The sequence below is a fragment of the Heliconius melpomene genome, chromosome 12, assembly GCF_056956725.1.
Source record: "Heliconius melpomene rosina isolate 202511_hmr_F chromosome 12, ASM5695672v1, whole genome shotgun sequence".
Classification (NCBI taxonomy): domain Eukaryota; kingdom Metazoa; phylum Arthropoda; class Insecta; order Lepidoptera; family Nymphalidae; genus Heliconius; species Heliconius melpomene.
In genome coordinates, this window is record NC_140400.1 from 12,156,290 (window position 1) to 12,175,598 (window position 19,309).

The 19,309-nt window shown below is 34.3% G+C and overlaps 4 protein-coding genes across 16 annotated transcripts in view; 2 read left to right on the plus strand and 2 right to left on the minus strand.

The window, feature by feature from the left end:
• The window catches only part of LOC146533919 (transducin beta-like protein 2), a 52,571-nt gene extending 42,899 nt beyond the window's left edge, over positions 1-9,672 (minus strand). The window contains exons 1-2 of one of the 2 annotated variants that reach the window (XM_085193903.1): positions 9,381-9,672; positions 7,544-7,738 (exon numbers count right to left, since the gene is read on the minus strand). In XM_085193903.1, the coding sequence (XP_085050029.1) occupies positions 7,544-7,738; positions 9,381-9,537 (352 nt within the window). In that variant the 5' untranslated portion in view covers positions 9,538-9,672. The remainder of the gene's footprint in view (positions 1-7,543; positions 7,739-9,380) is intronic. The other variant, XM_085193902.1, reaches the window with a different exon arrangement.
• Positions 9,673-9,966: 294 nt separating this feature from the next.
• LOC146533920 (uncharacterized) lies at positions 9,967-13,501 on the plus strand. The gene is made up of 4 exons (XM_085193907.1): positions 9,967-10,132; positions 12,586-12,736; positions 13,057-13,273; positions 13,346-13,501. The coding sequence occupies exons 1-4, from the start codon at positions 10,110-10,112 to the stop codon at positions 13,354-13,356; spliced, it is 402 nt and encodes a 133-aa protein (XP_085050033.1). The 5' UTR covers positions 9,967-10,109; the 3' UTR covers positions 13,357-13,501.
• Chchd2 (Coiled-coil-helix-coiled-coil-helix domain containing 2) lies at positions 10,355-12,094 on the plus strand. Its single transcript, XM_085193904.1, has 3 exons — positions 10,355-10,536; positions 10,612-10,759; positions 11,536-12,094. Exons 1-3 carry the CDS (start codon positions 10,490-10,492, stop codon positions 11,782-11,784), a joined length of 444 nt encoding a protein of 147 aa, XP_085050030.1. The 5' UTR covers positions 10,355-10,489; the 3' UTR covers positions 11,785-12,094.
• A 145-nt stretch (positions 13,502-13,646) lies between the features above and the next one.
• Positions 13,647-19,309, minus strand: part of LOC146533922 (rho guanine nucleotide exchange factor 10) — a 31,840-nt gene continuing 26,177 nt past the window's right edge. For all 12 annotated transcript variants that reach the window (XM_085195312.1, XM_085195311.1, XM_085195308.1 and 9 more), the window contains 6 exons: positions 19,131-19,289; positions 18,785-18,983; positions 18,276-18,499; positions 17,677-17,952; positions 16,967-17,143; positions 13,647-16,869 (listed from right to left, as the gene is read on the minus strand). In XM_085195312.1, the coding sequence (XP_085051438.1) occupies positions 15,316-16,869; positions 16,967-17,143; positions 17,677-17,952; positions 18,276-18,499; positions 18,785-18,983; positions 19,131-19,289 (2,589 nt within the window). In that variant the 3' untranslated portion in view covers positions 13,647-15,315. The remainder of the gene's footprint in view (positions 16,870-16,966; positions 17,144-17,676; positions 17,953-18,275; positions 18,500-18,784; positions 18,984-19,130; positions 19,290-19,309) is intronic.

Sequence of the window (19,309 nt, forward strand, 5' to 3'; positions counted from 1 at the left end):
AAAAATAACTGTTATAGCTATGAGGTTCATTAGTAGAGTAGTAGACACGATTAGTTCATAATCCTTTACTTTTATTAAAAAATAATTTCACTTTTTGAATAAAAAAAAAACTACTTAATATAAAGCAGTAAGAAAAAAACCCACTAAGGAAACAATAATCAACAAGACATCGCGAAGCCGCTGAACTGTAGAAAGTGTGCAACGAGACAACTTTCGCGACCGAATTCGAGAGAAAGTAGTCCGGGGGCGCTCTGCGCATGTGTTATATCATTTAATCTGGCGAGTTTGGATTATATCACAAGTAATAAAAATACATAACAAATATTCCCTTTTTAAGATATTTCAATTATTTTATAGCAATAATTATAATTATTTACAGACTAAGTATTTATTTTTAGAAATATTTACTTTCATCTTTGGTAGCGTAACGTAACGTAAATTACGGAAATGACAGCTGTAGATACAAAATTAGCGTATCCATGTGGTTAACACATTTGACACGCCTATTTACAGAGTGAACAATGGAAGGTCATATTCGGGCTAGCGATACATACAAATGAAGATTCTATACCAATTGATGAACGTTTCCTTATAATTTGATATAGCTTCTCTCCCTCTAGCATTAGTCTGAACTGACTCCCATTATTATTTTAGTGTTAAAAAAATATAAAGACGTAACTGAGTTTTATATAATACTGTGCAAAAAAATAGCCCTATATTTTTATTTTAGCATTTATCTAAATTATTGTATACATTTCAACACTAAACAGGAAATATAAGCTTAGCATCTAAAAATACTAAGTTAGGTTAAAATTTAAAATCAAATAAATGCTACGCTACAAACTTTATTGTAATACAAATTACAATAGACAGAGACCAGTAGCGCGATGACCTTAGAGGAGCTGGCGTCAGCATCGTCATCGCTGATCTCATAATGACAATGCGTGTTGTGATGTAGTTAAGGGTTTTGTATAATTTGTATAACAATATTTATATATGTAATATAATCATATAAAAAAATAGTATTTGTAATTGGTAACCACAAAGATTGACTTGAATTTTTATTCTTAAAATGTAGTAGTTAATATAAATATGCAAGAAATATATATTTCTTTAACTTTTGTTGTATATAATAATTAGTGCATAAATTCATGTACTACGAGAAAACTAGTATTTACTAACGCAAAGATACAAAAATGAATAAAGATAGAAGAATGAAGAGATGAAGAAGAGAAAGACTCTACAGATATTAAAACTAACCTGCAATTACAAAAATCATTTTTATTAATCTTGCCACTCATTGATCTTGGGTATTAATATACTGATAGAGATATAAATAAAAATATTTTTCAATACAAAATATTTCTGAAATAGCCTTAATACCTTTAGAAGGCGACAATTATTTATATAAAAAAGAAAACCATATCAGCAAATAACTAATATTAATTATTATTTAACATTTCGCAACGTTTAAAGATAAATAAAGTGAAGTAATTTAACCGGTCATCACAAGATCACCGTGTGCTATTTCATCTGGGCTCGGTTAGCAATGGAGTCGTCTCGTCTTCGCTCTTTAAAAGGCATCGTTGGCAATCTTGCAAAATCACGTATGCCACCTTTTACGTTCATCAACTTTAATTGAATGAACTAATTGTTATTCATAGTAGCAACGACTGAATGAATTATTTATTTTATTGCCATGTATGGTAGAGAAATAAATAAAATAATGGTTTTGTGTAAATTTCAAAGTTTTAAATGGCAATACACAGAATATTTAATTTTATTGTAATTTTTTTTATTACTTAACGTACGACAATGTTTACTAAGTACGTAATGAATATTTAAGTATGTTAGTATACTCGTAGTTTACAATATATTTGAACATGACCCCACATTAGCAATTACGAAATAATGTTATGTTTACATTTGACGCGTAATCAGGAAAATACAATACGAGTAGGTATGTGAGGCGTAGGTATAATTTGCAAGTATTTTCAATATAACAAAAAACCCGACATAGAAATATATTGAACTGGTTTAAGGAAAGGATATTGGAAAATATTGTCTCTGCGCATCATTGACGTAGGAATAGAGAGCTGAGTGGTCCATACGCAGTCTAGTGAGCCCACCCCAGAATTTAAGAAACAAAATAAAAAATAAATAATTACACGAACAGATTTATTCAAAGCTAAAGTCCAGACACCCCCTGGAAAATATTTCTAGATATGCTCATGCTGCGCATGTATCAGGTATGTAATATTCATATACAACTTTAAAACGTAAAATCCCGTTATCTTTTGTTTCAGTAGCAATGAAGTTACCCTGAAACAAAAGATAACGGGATCCTCACCTAATGCTTCCTAAGTGATTTTGTTTGTAGGTTACATACAAAATATCTAAATTTCAGCTTTGTACGGGCTATAATTATATTGTCAATCTATCGCTTAGTAACGGATTTTTTTTTATATATATATTTGTATATTATGATTCAGTTATGTCTATTAATATTATTTAATTACAAAATTACATATAATAATATAAGGCTATAAATCTTTGTACAGGTGGTATAATTTATAAGAATAATAACGATACGATCAAGTTGATAACCGATTGGTAATGTTTAGTGCGTGTTCATCCCGAGTATTTTTCTTATCAAAACTGACGCAACTTTTCGACGATATCAAATACTCGAAACTTTAGATAAAGTTATTAAATATAATTGTTAATGTATGTGTTTTTACTTCCTGCTGTAATCATTTCTTGCTCAATGAACTTTTTATATATATATTTTTGAAGACGACATATCGATTTTTTTTCCAAAAACACACTTATTTATAAAACATTTTTGTAGGTAGATACTAAGAACATTTATTTATACTAAGTATTACGAGACTGTTAAAGTTGTACGCTTCATTTAAATTAATTGAGGCGTGAATCAAGTATTAAAATTCTAAATAATCATTTTTTTTTCATTTAACTTAGACTTAGATGCAACAGATTGTTGATATAAGAACAACAAACAATTGTAATAGAACCCTGGAACTCGATTCCGTTTTAATTTGCAGTCATGACAACAAAGAAAATAAAAAAATATCGTGACCATAAAATATGCACAATAAATAAAGATTACCTTATAAAGTTGTACAAAGATAGCATGCAAGTTAAGTTCGTCAATTCACTTTGCATGTCTCAACCTAGTTGCATAGTTAACGTTATAAGAAAAAATATTTCCCTAAATTGAAATACAGTTAAAAAAGCTATTTTAAAATATATAGTAAAAAAATATTTTTTTTATAAAGGACAAAAACAACCCCCATTTACGTGTTACCATACCACTAAACATATAAATAAAAACGTGCAAAACCACTAACAAAAGCTAGTAAAGTAATACAATTAACTTAGAGAGATAAGAAATAGTTAATTCCGATGCACGCATGCGTAATACATAGAGCCCAGAGGGTAGGTGAAGGTTAAAACCTCCTGCTTCGGTTACATATTACATGTATTCATTCAAACTATTGAGGTAATTCTTCAATTGACATTACATGTAAATAATTAATTGTAATTAACTATTATAATCATAGCTACATACAAGGTCTCTACTTTACATATTATATTTAGAACAGAGAAAAAACTATTTGTCCATTATATAGATATATATTATATACTAGAGACGCGCGCGGTTTTGAGGAATTTGGGGAAAATGAAACATTTTGCGTTACGAGAAGCTACCAAAATAAATATTTGTCAATGGCTAAATATTAATTGATAATGATTCCATATAAACGTAATAAAGTAATGTCCTTATTTAGAATAAACATTATTTAGAATTCGATCGAATGAAAAATTCTATTCGTCTGCGCTACGAACAACTCATAGAATGAATCATCCATCCGGTGCGCATATTAAAAGGATCGAGCTTCGCAGAAAAGTTTTATTTCGCTAACGCATATTTATATCAACACAAAAATATGTGTATTATTGAATCGATTATAATAATTTATAGTTCTTAGTTGACAACAAACAGTAAACAATTATAGTAAATCTTAACATAAATCAAAAGAATACGTCAATATAAACTATAAATTGCGACATTATATCCTATACTGTCATTTGCGAGAAAGAAAGAAACGAGAGACTGTTTATTTTTTTGTCAAATTTAAAAAAAGTTAATAATTCGAATATTATTTGATTTAAACGCCTACAACAGTTGGTCTAAAATAAATACGAGTATTTATTTAACCTAAAGTTTTTATCTGTTAAAATATTTAAAAAATAATAAAACATGAATGTCACGTCATCACGTCAAACCATGATTAACGAGTAGCATCAGCGGGCACCCCGCACCCCGCATACTGCACGGCGCGATCGGGCGTGACGCACCGCGACCGTGACGGGACCTAGGCCACGCGTCCTCGACTTCGGCCAACCATATCAACATCTATGTATCGATTACAAATTTCACTATAAAATATTTCTTCCTCAATTTTGATATTGTTTATACATATTTCTCCAGAACCAGTCGTGACGCAGAGGCACGTGTGTAAACACGGCTGGTAGTGGGTTCGATTCCCATACGAGTTTTTACGTGTTTTTATTTGACAATATATGTATGTTAAACATTGAATTCTTTAAATTAATTTAAAGCGGCGCTAATATTTCAATAAAGATAACATATTATTTTATTTGCAATGCAAATTTACTAAATATGTTAAAATCCACCAACATTCCGTACGAGTCTAAAATGTTTTGTAAGTAACGGTATTGATATCGTTTTTTTTTATATCAAACGTTTATTGGGTCTTTAACCTAAGCTAAGTTTCAGATTTCAATATTTAAAATGACTCTTGGTCAATACACTTGAGTTACAAAAAAATTTAGTAATATGTACTCTTATATTTTTTAACGATTAACCTATTTTATCAGAATTTATAAGAGCATTCTTCTCAATTATTGCCTAACAAAAGAAATGATGAAAGTTATTATTAAGATTTTTTTTCTTGACACTGTATGCCACAGACAGCATGGTAGGCAAATTTTCTCCTAAATTCTGGAGTCATTGCTTGTTGAGTGGCGGAACTCAACACCGCGCTTTATCACAGAACCAGAGCCAAGAAATGAACATATTTAATAAATATATAACTTCCTCGAGTATGAATTAAACTCACAACCACCAACGTTGGGTGGGCACAACTCTATTAAAAGATTATACCCAATATTTATAATAACTATAATTAAAACATAATCCGACCCAGTTCGAGAGTGCAGCTGAATCGGCGAGCGAACAGGGTCGCAGACGTTTCGGCGAGGTGAGCGACCCCGCAGTATCGCGACAATCATTCCGGTTAGGATTATCAGTTGGTATGAGTGTGTACTCGTTTTGTAATGCAATGCAACTAGAGCGAGGATCTGATTTACTATTTTGCCTAATAATATGATTTTCAAGCTTATAATTTGTATCATCAGAGTAAAAGCGATAAAAGCACGGCGTTTAGTTCCGCCACTCAACACGCTATGCCTCCAGAATTCTCCGGAAAGTGGACAGCGTTATCTCATACTAGACTTCCTCTGCTTACCCTTCTACATGCGGGATGCAGCGTGATAAAAGTTTTGAACGTTGTGTATATACTAGTTCACTCGTAAACATATATTTTAATCCTTTATAATTAATCTACATATTATCAATGACAATATAAGCTGTCAAATGAAAGGTTTCCACCAAGATAAAATAATGTAATGGCCGATTATCCTTCATGTGTGGCTGCAAGGACTACTTTAAGATAGGTTTATAGCATATTTTTTTTGCAGCTTCACGCTGAATCCCGCATATAGCAGAGTAGCCAAGGGGAACCTGGGAACCTAGTGTTAAGACACTCCGTTACTATTAGTGAGGAACAGAAGTGTTTATCGTAGTGTGAGTAGCTCAATTGAAATATTTTAAGGGAATAATAGTAATTAAGTTCCGCGTATCTTATAAATCCTCTTGTCTTATATCTCCATGTGGTCACACAAGCAAAAAATATTTTTAATTGAAATATATATGCCCATTCTTAAGCCAAACATAGAATTCAATAGAATTTCAAGATTGATGAACTTGCATGCGTAACGGTAAATTACACGTTAGCATTTGCGCACCCGCTATTTTTATACTTAAGCTAAATACGAGTAAATTCTAAGCTAATATAAGTAAATTCTAAGAAAGTGAATCCATCTAAGTTCATGAGTAAATAGTTCCAAAATTTGACGTACAAAGTAAGAGAGTCAAAATTGTTAAATAAGAGTTTTGTTTTTTTTTAGAAGAAAAATATATTTATTGTTTATAATACTACATATGTTTGTGTTCATAGGTGTTTTTGACATACGGACCCCTAAATTACACATAACAGTAGATAGAGTAAGCAACGAGATGTAATGTTCACTTGCTCGTACAAAAATTATATATTACAGTTTTTATTAAGGAAAAACAGCCAAATTTAATAAAAAGATATCAAAATACAAGACAGAGTACGCAAAAAATAGAGCTCGTTAAGAGAATCGCCGCTGCAATTAACTTAGATCTCTGCCTTATAAATATTATAATGTAATATTTTATTTTCTATAGACAATAGATTTTTGCAATTCAATTATTTTAGAGTAATTCTTGCATAAATCGTAGCTGATATTGATACAAAATCTCAATAGTTTCGAATATATTTCAATAAATATTATTTACGATATCGATAAAAGTTTAATAAACTAGAAAACGCTATGTATTTCATATAATAAGTGCACGAGAAAATGCTTACAACGAGTTAACTTACACTTAGAGATGAACCATTTCCGTGACATAACACAGTTATTGATAATATTAATAAGATGCGATACAATAAAATCTACAAAATCCTTATCAAATTAAATGAAATTATTATTAATCGTTATCAAATATCATTATAATAATAAAAATTGAAATAAGGATTTTGTAAACGTAACGGTTAAATATATTACCCAATTTCAATATTTTTTGTTCAATAAGTGTATGAAAAAAAAACTGAACAGTTTCGCTTAGCGGTAGGAAGTTGGTTATCGTAACAGACACCAGAGCGAGACAAGTCAAGCATGTCGACTGCTGTGATATCGGAAATCGTTCGATCAACCTATTATCTAACGATATCATTTTATAATATATAATATAATGGTTACCTTAGTAACTAACTTCCTATCGCGTTGCATTTGTAATTTAGTCGTAATTTCTTACAACTACTATGTTAAAAAGCAAATATTAATTTTTAGAACTAATCTACGCTTCCCAAATAAACTATATCTATGGCCTTCCAAACAATTTGAATATTATCATCATTTAAATATACATTTGTTTTATAAAGTAACATTACTTTGATATGCAGATATCAAAGATAAGACAATTACGAATAGGTATATAATTAAAAATAAATATAATGCATGTTTAAAAGACCATTTTGTAGATTAATTATAGATTATAAAAATAGTTAGTAAGTCACCGGCCACCAATAAATAATATATAGATATATAATAATTATAAACTTACCATCACAGGTAGTAGCCATAAATTTGCCATTTGCAGAGAAATCCATGAGGAGAACAGTACCGGGGTGACCTTTGAGATTCTTTAACAGCCAGGGATGGCTGAAGTCCGTTTTTCCTTTCCATGGCGCTCGTTTCTTATTTTTAACAATTGCACGCGACTCGGCCGCGGTTGTAGTAGGGACGTCGGCGGAAGTTTCTGAAAATTATTTAAATAGGGTGTAATTTAATAGAAGAACGTAAGTACATATTATGTTTGTCATTAAAATCACTTCCGATATATATGTAGTTGATAAATATAGTTTCATATTTTTACGTAAATTAATAAAGATTTAACACGAGAATTGACAACCTATTTATTAAACACGCATTCGATAAAAACATAGATTCGTTCGTTAATTTACGCATAATATTTTTATATAATATCTAGAATATATACAACTTAACAATACCGTATAAACTGATAACAGGCTAACGTAATAGTGACATTACGTGATGTTTACAGGTAATCATAAACTTTGTATTCTTACCAATGTTGAGTCTTAAATGTATTGTTTCGTGATTTATCTATCTTTGTAGTGTTAAAACACACGTGTTAAAATATCAGCTTCAAGCTGTATCCCGCACATAGCAGGGTAGGCAGAGGAAACCTAGTGTTAACGACTCCGTTCCCCACTTTCCACCGAACTCTGGAGGCATTGCGTGTTAAGTAACGGAACTAGGATAACCAGAACAAGGAAATGGAAATACAATTTTTTTTTTTTTAATTATCTCAAGTGGGGATTGAACCCACAACCAGTCGCGTTTACAGTCACACTTTGTGCCCCTGCTTCACAAGTGTTATTTATTATTATTATTATTATTTTTGTAAACATCGAAAGCTATAAGTGGCCGAAATAGAATTTCTCTCCTTTCGACTTTTGTATGTATGCTATTTCAATTTCACTTTCACTTTATTACCGTTAACGTATCTCAAGCTTCGGCTGTAATACGGCAATGTTAAATAAAATGTCGAACAGATAAATGTATCTTAATAAGAATCCACTCAAATATATCAAATGAGGATACTATATGCATAATTGATGTCTAACAATGAGATTTTAAGATATTCAATTAGTTTTAGTCGTTTCTTAATTATTTATTTAGAGATACAATGTTGTCACATTATAAAAAATAGCAATAACCATTTAGATATATAAGGAAGAAACTAATAAATGTGTAACTAGCAAATTTGATGTTTTTGTGTATTTTTGCGTCGTCTTCCTAATTTTAAATAATAACTATACGTTATATATACCTCACATAATATACGTACTATTATGATTATATTATAGACTCTATAAAATTCAATGTAAAGCTTTACAGAATGTTGATACGGTGAATCTGTGACCGCTGGGTGCATCTGCTAGTTGCATTGAGTAATAAGCACACGTAATGTCAAACAAGAAATTCTCGTACACAAAGAATTGTTTGTGCAGTTGGTTTTATATGAAAATATAGAAAAAAATTACATTTACAAAAAAATCTTAAAACAATATTTGACATTCAATAACATATTACAATTGCGGTAACATAAACTTCTCGTTAAATATTTAAGAACTCGTATTAAAACATAAATTATGTTAAACATATTTTGTATATACTAATGAAATTTTAGTAAATCTAGTTGTATTCACGCCGCTTCTAGCACACGAGGTCTGTGTTATATTCGCCAAAACACAAAATATTTGTAAATATTATGAATGCATTTGATAAACGTAACTAGTTTTGAGCATGAGGCAAAAAGTATGTGTTAGAATAGATTATTAGAACTATGTATTAGTAAAATATTTCAATTCTACCTGTTACGCTCTCCGCTTCATGATTTTGTACTTCACATTTCTTATTACCGAAGATGGTCTTGTAAATCAAGTGTAATATTACACACAAGACAATCGTAAATCCAGCTAGGATATATGCATTCATTTTCTGTCCGGCTTCTGTGTATCCCATTTTCATTGAAAAATCTTATAACACCGCTAAATATAAAGTTTTAAATAGCGAGAATAGTCACGCGGTAAGAAATTAACTGAACTGACTTGATGAGTGACAGACAGTGAACTATAAGACTGAACTGTTGTGATTGAATGAAAACAGATTCTATTCGCTAGTTGCTTCATGTGGTCACATTCTTGTACAACGAACTCGCGCCAAATGCACGATTCTTTACACGCAGTATATAAATACTAAAACGAATGTTAATATAATTAAATTTATAATTGAAAAAAAATCCTTTTTTGTTTTTATATTATGATTCCAATTTTATAATAAAAAACAACTTTGAAAAAAAAAAGATCTTATTAATTTGTAAACGTACATTAATGTAATAAAATATAATAAATGTAAGGGAATTAATATGCGCATTATCATAAAATTTTATCAATTTTTTTATTTCATAAATATGTACCTGGCTGTTACCAATTAAATCAGAAAATAAAAATAGTTAAAAAGATTTTTTTGACACAGAAAATGAACAGGGTAAAATTATAAAGTAAATATGACTAAATTAAAATAATAATATTTAATATAACATGCCCAGCCGTAAAAGCTATAGGTAAGTTTTATATTCAGTATATTTGTAATAAACAGAAAAAACTATAATAAATATGGTTTTACTGACATGGATATACGATACTTAATTCGTTCATAAAGAATTGTAAACTCTATCAAAAATTTTAGATATTATGACTATATTTTGTCCTTTACTTATTAATCAAAAAGAAAGGGACAAAGATATTCTAAGTTTAAAATTTGTAGTTTCTAGAATGTGTGAGCGAAGTTCATTGATTTAAATGTCACTGTCATGTAATGATTCAGTTGAAGTTCGCAACTTCGCACCTCGACAACGTTGTTTTCTGCAGTAAAGAAATTCTGCAAACGTGTTTAAAGTGATATTTATCTGAAAATCAAAATGCCTCGACGAGGACGATCTGCGAGTCCACCTCCCGCTCCCCGAAGGTAAATCATATAACGTTATTATTTTATCACTAATATGAATATTGCGTGACATAACCTTTTTGATATAATTGTTAGAGCTGCGCCGCCACCACGGAGCAATGTACCAGCTCATGCTCCACCTTCTGCTCCGGCTCCAGCTGCAGCGGCCGCTCAGCCTCAACAACCATCTCTTTTTGGCCAAATGGCAGCTACCGCCGGGGGAGTCGCTGTAGGATCTGCAGTGGTACGTTACGTAACATAAACATTTATATCTATGAAAACCTTTTCCATAGTACTTTTTTATTTAAATTTTTTTATTACACAATGTTTCAATATAATTTCTGGAACTTAAATCGTATTTTCTAATATTCTTTGTTTGGCAATAATCCAATAAGTCACGTGTTGTGAAGATAACATGACGGTCATATCATAAGATGTAAACATGATTTGCACATTCAGATTAGGAATAATAAGTTACTGAAAATAAGTTTCGTAAAAATTTTTTTGTATTGAAGTAGCCACAATAACAAATTATTTAATTGAAATAAGATATCTGTTCTTAATATATATCCTTTTATAACTATGTAATATCTTTAACAGTTTATTAAATTAATATACTTAAGATTACACATATTTGGCCAACTTTATATAGACTTACAATAGACATTTGTTTAGAACTTCTACAAAGTAACATGGCTGTTAATTAATTCATGTACCCTTCTCAGCATAAGCTATATCCCAAATATAGCAAGATAAGCCGGGAAAATCTAGTCCTATTTCTGCTTCCTGCTTAAATTACATTAATACATTTGAATGGTGTAATTCAATCTTATGAGAGTGGAGAAATAAAAATAATTTATTGTATTGTGTTGACTCAACTATTCTGTTTAAAATCAGATGCTATTGATTACTATAACTTACAAATTAATAAGTTTTTTTTATTATTTAACATGCACAGATATATTTTAATTTAATACATTTTTATTACATGAAATTTATAAATTCTAATTTTTATTTTAGGGTCACATGGCTGGTAGTGCCCTTACTGGTATGTTTAGTGGAGGTAGTAGCAGTGAGCCAGCACAGCAGCAAGCCGCGGCTCCGCCGGCCCAGTCTACTTACAACCAGTACCAAGGTCAACAGGCACAAGGGCCCTGCGCATGGGAGATCAAGCAGTTCATTGAATGTGCCCAACAGCAACATGATCTGTCACTCTGCGAAGGCTTCAATGAGGCTCTCCGTCAATGCAAAGTTAATAACCACATCTAAACAAGCTGTTATATATTCCAACATGATAGTACTTTTATTTCCCAGATCAATTCTTTTGATTTATAAGAGCTGTGCCAACAATTTATTTTTCTTAAAGTGCTATCTAAAAATCCAGATGGTTCATTTAAATAATTTCAGGTACCTTCCGAGTGATTATTTAATGTAAAGTTTATAATTATTTATAGTTGCCATTGTAGCAAATTTTAGCTTTATTTTTATTAATGACGTAAATAATGTAGATCATTATTCAATTTATTTTATATTATTAGTGAGATGTTACAATTATAAACAAATAAATAGTAAAACCACATTGTTGTTTTATTTTTTCTGTTATTATATTAATTTATCAATTTATAATTTATGAGAATATCGATAATAAATGCAATCAATTAATTTTTTCGTGTATTTTTGCAAAATTTAGTGAGTAAAATATTTTTTCTTTTACTAGATGACGAGTGGAAATAAAACAAATACACATTCAGTAGGATGTGTAATTGTAATAAAAGGTATTTTTTACTTTTAGTTCTTATGATAATGTGATGTCACAAAATAATTATAACTTAAATAATAGTGAAAAACTACTACGAGAACTGCTCACACACAAATGCAAAGCTAAGTTTACCCCTCACGGACTGTACCTTAAAATAGTAGGTTATATTTCCATTAAAATATAATAAACGTATACCTGTGATATTATGTTCTACATTAACATTTGAAGTATTATCTTCATAAAGACGGTATAAAAACAATAAAAAATCTAAACAGTTACAAAGCTTTAAAGTGACTATATTCGATCTACAGTCCCAGTCGCGGGAGTCGATCCCGCTACTCCCGCGCAGATCAACATGCGCCGGCGCACCCTCCCTCCATCGTGGTGACGCCGATGCCGCGTCGCTCCGTGTTCAGGGACGCTGCGGCGATAGCGGGCGGCGTTACCGTTGGCACTACTATGGTATGGAAAGTGTGATAAGTAGAGAAGAACTAGAGTCAAGATATTCTGTTCTCCGTACTAGAGACATTGCGCTTAATGTTGCTTTATCTCCCCATAATTTATGTAAAATTGATAAAGTACATTTCTATGAGAATGATTTAAATAATTGCGCTTTTAGTTATATTATGTTAGTAGAAACTTCTTGTGTTCTTATATAAGAATCGTAATTACGTTTTTCATAGACATTAATTAAATACAACGATTAAACGTTAGTATTTATGTAAATATTTTTAATAACTTTAAACAAAAAATAATTGTTTCTAATATTTAATTTTCTCCAGGGCCATCTTGCCGGAGAAGCAATAACCAGTTTGTTCACTGGTCGTCGGCGGGAAGAAGTGGTGGAAGTTCTGCCTAGAAATTACCAATTAGGTTCAGAACCCAGCGGCCCCTGCGCCTACGAAATAGCCCAGTTCCTTCAGTGCGCAACTAGCCGCGACAATCTACAGGAATGTGAAGCATTTAATGAAGCGCTTCGAGAATGCAAACGACGAAATCGTATGTGTTGTTTTACTAAATCTTATCAGTTTTGGTAATTTTAACTTAAATAATGTTTTTTTCTTCTTTCAGGTATACCTTAAGGTTTTTACATTCAAAGAAATTGGTCAAAGAGATATACATATTTCATCAACATTCCATGTTTAAACAAAGGTTTATATAGTTTTGATATCTCATAATAAAAAATCCTAGAGTAACATCGTTTCTTTGCTAATATGCTGCTATAGGGCTTTTTAAAAAACTACTTAAAATGGCAAAAAATAACATTAATTTACATACAAGTATAAATCACTATGATTAATTTTTTCCAAGAGATTTGAATAGATTTGTATATTTTTGCATATTTTGGGATATAAAAAATAAAACACGAAAGTACAGGTGTATACATATAAACTTAAAAATTTATTTACACCTTATTATATAAATGTTGTGACGTTTCTCAGTAAAGAACCATTTACAAACTAAACAATTGAGGTTTCGAGTGTTACAAAATTCGAGATAGACATTTTTTTTGTATCAAGAACAGAATTAACAATGAAGAAATAAATAACTATGTTTTTTTTGTAATATTAAACAAAATATATTTATATTATAATTCTCTGTACAATATTTCGGTAATTTACATTTTGGCACGTTTTTAAATAGAATTTGAGACGCCAAATTCAGTTCTTACAAGTCATCAACTAATTGAACGTATCTTTGGATTATATATATGATCGATATTTGTTCTACTGACCAGGAAGAAAACAGTACAACGACTAACAGCAATAAATTTATGATATAACATACGAAAAATAATGTAATGAAACGTGAAAACGTTTTAACTTCGAAGAACAATTGTATTGCGCAAGCCTAGGTTAAACTTAACAAGAATCACTTTGTGACAGAACAACCTTTTGTTTGTGCAACATTTAACACTATGAAAAAATTTCGAGGACAAAGTAAAAAAAATATGTTTCTTTTTTGTCTTAAATTTACAAAGGAAATATTCGATCGAAATGTCGTACATTCGCATTAATGTTTACAATCAACTAATAATACGTTTTAACGCTTAAGCTAAATCAGTCTAATTCTTAAAGCGACATAATGTGCAACGATAAAGTCACAACGAATGCCGTGATCACACACTGGAAATTACAAAGTAAGGCCACTAGATTTATTTACTTGAGGTTAAATCAATTAACCAGTCCAAAAATAAAGTACATTAGAGGATAATTATCATTATTTTATACATATATTTTTATTAAATATATTAAACGAAATTATACTAAGTTAATATGGCGGTTCGTTATAAAAAAATACAATGCCAACGTAAATCATTTACAGTTTTTCTTGAAACAGTTGTGGTATGGAACTTTTGGAGGTGTAGGTATCGAAATTGTGACAGTTTCGCAAACTTATGCCTAAATATATTATAATTAGCAAAAAATGCTTTCGATATGGTAAAACATCAACATGAATATAAACGATCACAAAAATAATGCACCAGCGCACAATGCGCTACACAAACCATTGTAAATACGGGCGCAACGACAAATATACCCAAAATACAAAAATAATTTAAAGCTATCACATCGCTTAAGCTTCATATTGTTCATTTGGTGCAAGTCACACGCAAGTCGTATTTGCACTTTCTTTCATTCACTTCATTTATTGACATGTTAAACTTGTTTTGAAAAAGTGCAATTAAGTCATTGTTGCACCAAATGAGCGATATAAGTAATTGTTATAGTCCATTGCGTTTAATGGACACGGGTCGACGCGTGAATAATTATAATAAGCAATATTAGTATATCTATATATTACATTTTAGTAAAATTTACATAATTACAGGTGCTCGGGGTATTTATTTACACTAATAATAATTCGAATATGTCATCAGGAATATTGATCCCAATATTCAGTGTAGCAGTGTGGTCAGGTTCAGTTAGTGGGAAACGAAAAATAATTTCATATCATAATCATATTAGGAGAAAATTCAGGACAATTTGGACGGCGTTAAATATAATAGAGATAGTGGTCCATCATGGGCTAGGTGCGTGCTACAGGCGCATCTCCCACAGTATGAGGTGCGCGTCCCTGGGGTTGGGGTCGGCGGCGGGCGCGGGTCGCTCGGCCGCGTCGGCCGTCTGCCGCCAGTCTACGTAGCCGCGCCCGCCCACCACCGTGAGCACGGAGCGCCGCGCGCCGCCTTCGCCCAGCACGTAGTCGGCGCCCCGCAGACTGCGCGCTGCCCGTCCGCCGCCGCCACCCTGAGACCGGGCACCCGCGTCTGGGGACGGGGCGGCGGCCGCTACGCCCGACGCGCCCGAGCTAGTGCGCGACACGCCGCGTAGCGCCATGGACTCCTCACTGCCGGAGGACGTACACAGGCTGGAGGCGCGCGAGTCTACGGACCAGCTGGATAAGTCGAGGGAGCGCGGGCGGCCGGCACGCATGCGCAGACGGCGGTCCAGCGTACTCACGCGGAAGGGGATGGCGGCTAGTTCGGGGTCGCTGCGACGCAGGGCTTCACCACCTGACCCGCTCACGTCGGCCTCCCCAACGCAGTCTTTCACGAACATCAGATCCCCGTACAGTCCGTACACGTCGCACGCGTTCAGGTTGGCACACTTGGGTAGAGTTTTGCTCAGCCGCACGTCGCCTGGTTTCTTCCGCCTGATGACAGCGGACTGGACGCGCTGCGGCCGATATGGACTCATCTCTTCCGATATCCGCCTTTCGAGTTTGTGTTTGTCATTTTCTTCTTTAGCTTCCTCTTTGAACTCCTGGACAGTTTCTGCTAGAGCGCGAGCGTTGGACAGATTGCGTCGTACAATATTAACGTCAACTTCTTTGGTTTCCGGAGCAAGTGACAGCAGGAACGTGACAGGGCCGGCGTGTGCGTGGTACGAGACAGCAATGTGGCCTCCAATGAGGGGCAAGCCCTCCAACTTTGGTAAAGGCACCGTCACACTCACCCCCGCAGTGGTGCCAACCCACAGTAGCCCTTGTCCCGCGAGCAACGCCGACACAAACGCCGGCTTGCTCCCTTCTCTAGCACCGATCGTCTTCGCTACATCAGCAGCTATGTCAATATTTTGCAAATGTTCAAACGTTTCCGAGTGGTACAAGCTAACATACGTTGAATCTGAGAAGGCTGCCCAAAGTCCCACACCGGAATGAGCAAGATATTTCACAGCCCGGTCACCTTCTCCCTTCAGTTCTAGGATACGCATAATTTCAGCTGTAAGCGCGTTGATGGCGAACACCCTCTTCGCGCAGGTTGCATATACAATGCCGTCCACTGGTAATATGCAGTGTACGGGTTTATCACCTAGTTCAATTGCGAGTGGCTCCTGCAGTGCCCACGAATCATCATGATTTCTTCTAAACACTGACACTCTGCCATTTGATAGTCCTACGAACATTGAGTCGCAGTGGTACTTGATCTGAGTGACGGCGGCTACGGTGGTCACTTCCGTCAGTTTTTCCTGCTTTTCGGGTTCTACGCCTGAAAAGATGATGATTTTCTTGTCTTCGGTGCCGAGCCACACTGTGTCACCACAAAGCGTGGTCACTTGTCTAAGTCCTTTTGCATATTCCATTGAAGTTACCTGAAATATAATATGTTTATTATAAATTATAAACACGATACTCTATTCTGCCCTATACGGGATACAGCGTGAAGCAAAATAAAAAAAAATATAATACCTTAGTGTCCGGCAAATCCAGCGTAACAAGGGTCTTGAGTGAGGCCGCCCTATGGGTCAGTACGGCTACATGGGAGCCAGTGCCCCCGCCAGCACAGACCCATAGTAGGGAACGCGCACGTCGAGTTGTGGCGCCGCGGGGACTGCCCGATGACGTGTAGAAACACCCACAACGCACCTATTGAGAAATGGGAAATCAACGTTTTTTTTTGTTATTATTATAATTAATTGGTTCAACGTGGTACAGCGGCACAGAGTCTGGCCGTCAACGAGATTGTTGTACTTAATAAGAGTAATTGGGCGGAAGGCGAGGAATGGAGTGTCTTAACAAAATATCAAATTTGTATTCAAAATACACCTTGGTTAAATAACGAGACAACTTTATAAAGCTAGTGGTTACAAACAGGGGTATCTTATATGGCAGGGCCTGGGCATGGCTGATGAATGCTATGCAGGGACCAAAGTTGTCTTGCCTCTAATCCGTTTTTACTTTAAAAATAACTTTAAATTCCATTATCCAAAATGGCGGCTAACAAACATGTCAAACTGGCGGCTCCAAACAAGGTGCATCTTATAAGGCAGGGTTGACCTCAGGATATGGGGCAGAGCAGTAGATAAAGTAAAAACTACACCGGCCGAAATTCTATAGTCTATTCTCTGCTTGTCCCTAGTTTAAAAATTTATATGAAAATTTTATAACTCAAAACATACCTCAGTTAAACAACTAGACGAGTACACGGAGCTAGCAGCTACAAACAAAGGCATTTTATATGGTAGAGCCTGACTGAGGGCATGTGGTAGGGTCGCTGGTAACCGCCACGCGGGACAGTTTGCCCGGGCCTGGGCCAACTGTGCCAGCCTCAGTTCCGTGGCCCAAGCCCGTCTTGCCCCGGGCTCGTTTGCCCGGAAGGTTATTGCTTCGTCTCGTCCCCGGATTGTTAACTGGAGACAGCATGAGTCCACCCATGCCATTTCATCATCTTTTTTCTGAAATAAAAATTTTAGTATATAAGATAGTGACAAAATTTATATAATTATTTTTAATAGTAAAAAATGGATTTTACAACATTGAAGTTACATTGAAGCCCACATAGACCAGTTGTAAAACGATTTATTCTAAATGCGACAGGTTCGGTTCATTTGTTACATTCAAATTATTTTCAAAAATCTGGTCTAGTAAGATAAAGCGTAGCGTTGAGTTACGCTACACAACACACAATATCTTAAATTCTAGCGGAAAGTGAGGAGTCACTTCAAATCCAAATTCCCTACCACATTTGATTACAGATTCCAATAAGCCAAATAAATACCTGTATACTTTGCTGTATAGTCTGCAACAGTGACTTAAACACGTCCGGGGATAAATCCGGATAGGGGGCCCGTAGTGAAGCAGCCAAGTCCGCCATCCGCGACACCGTCTCGTAGTCGTGCATGAGCGCCGACATCTCACTGCAGAGGGAGTCGCCTGTCGAACTGTTTGTTGAGGAGCTTGTGTTGCTTGTGCTGCTGCGTAGACTACCGCTGCGGTTTGTACCTGGATATGTCGTTATTTTTGTCATATTTTATGCTAACTTTTTTCTTTTAAATTATTGCTTATTGTAAGCTTACAAATTATGAAATTTTACTTCCAAACTGTATACAAAACTACATATTCGTTACTTTGATTTAATCAAAAAATTGTTTCCACCTAACTCGTAAATTCAATGATGCGATTTACGAAACCAATAATTGTAAGAAGCAATTTACACTTTATTCATCAATTCAAGAGATATACCTCTTGAATAGTTTTACCTAACAATGTATAAAAAAAACACCTCACCTTGTGCCAAAACCCGACTCAAAGTGGGCGAAGTACCGGTGTCCAGTACATCTACATCTTGAACAGGGTAGGCCCATTTAAGGCCTAGGCGTTCGGTATCATCGCCGCCGGTGCCGACAGACACACATACTACTAAATCATTTAGTAGTAATAACCGTCGAGGTTTGCACTTTGTTAGTGTTCCGGATTGGTTGAATTCCTAAAAGAGAAAGATTAAAATTAAAGTAAAATAGATATTTTTTGTATAATCTGTATTTTGCGGATAGATAGATTGTTGTCATGAATCACTATGTTCAATATTAAAAACATAACTAAAATTGAATATTTTAGACAGCAAACAACTCACAAGCTGCAACAAGTCGTCCTGCCGCAGTAGATGCCGCTTGTCGGCGCGCGAGGCGAGAAGGCGCGCGGCCCCGAAGCGTGCCGCACCGCCGCCGCCGCCCGCGCCCGCCACGCCCGCCACGCCACCGCGCGTCAGCCGCCGCAGCGCCGCGCGGAACGCCTAAAAGACATTATTATGAT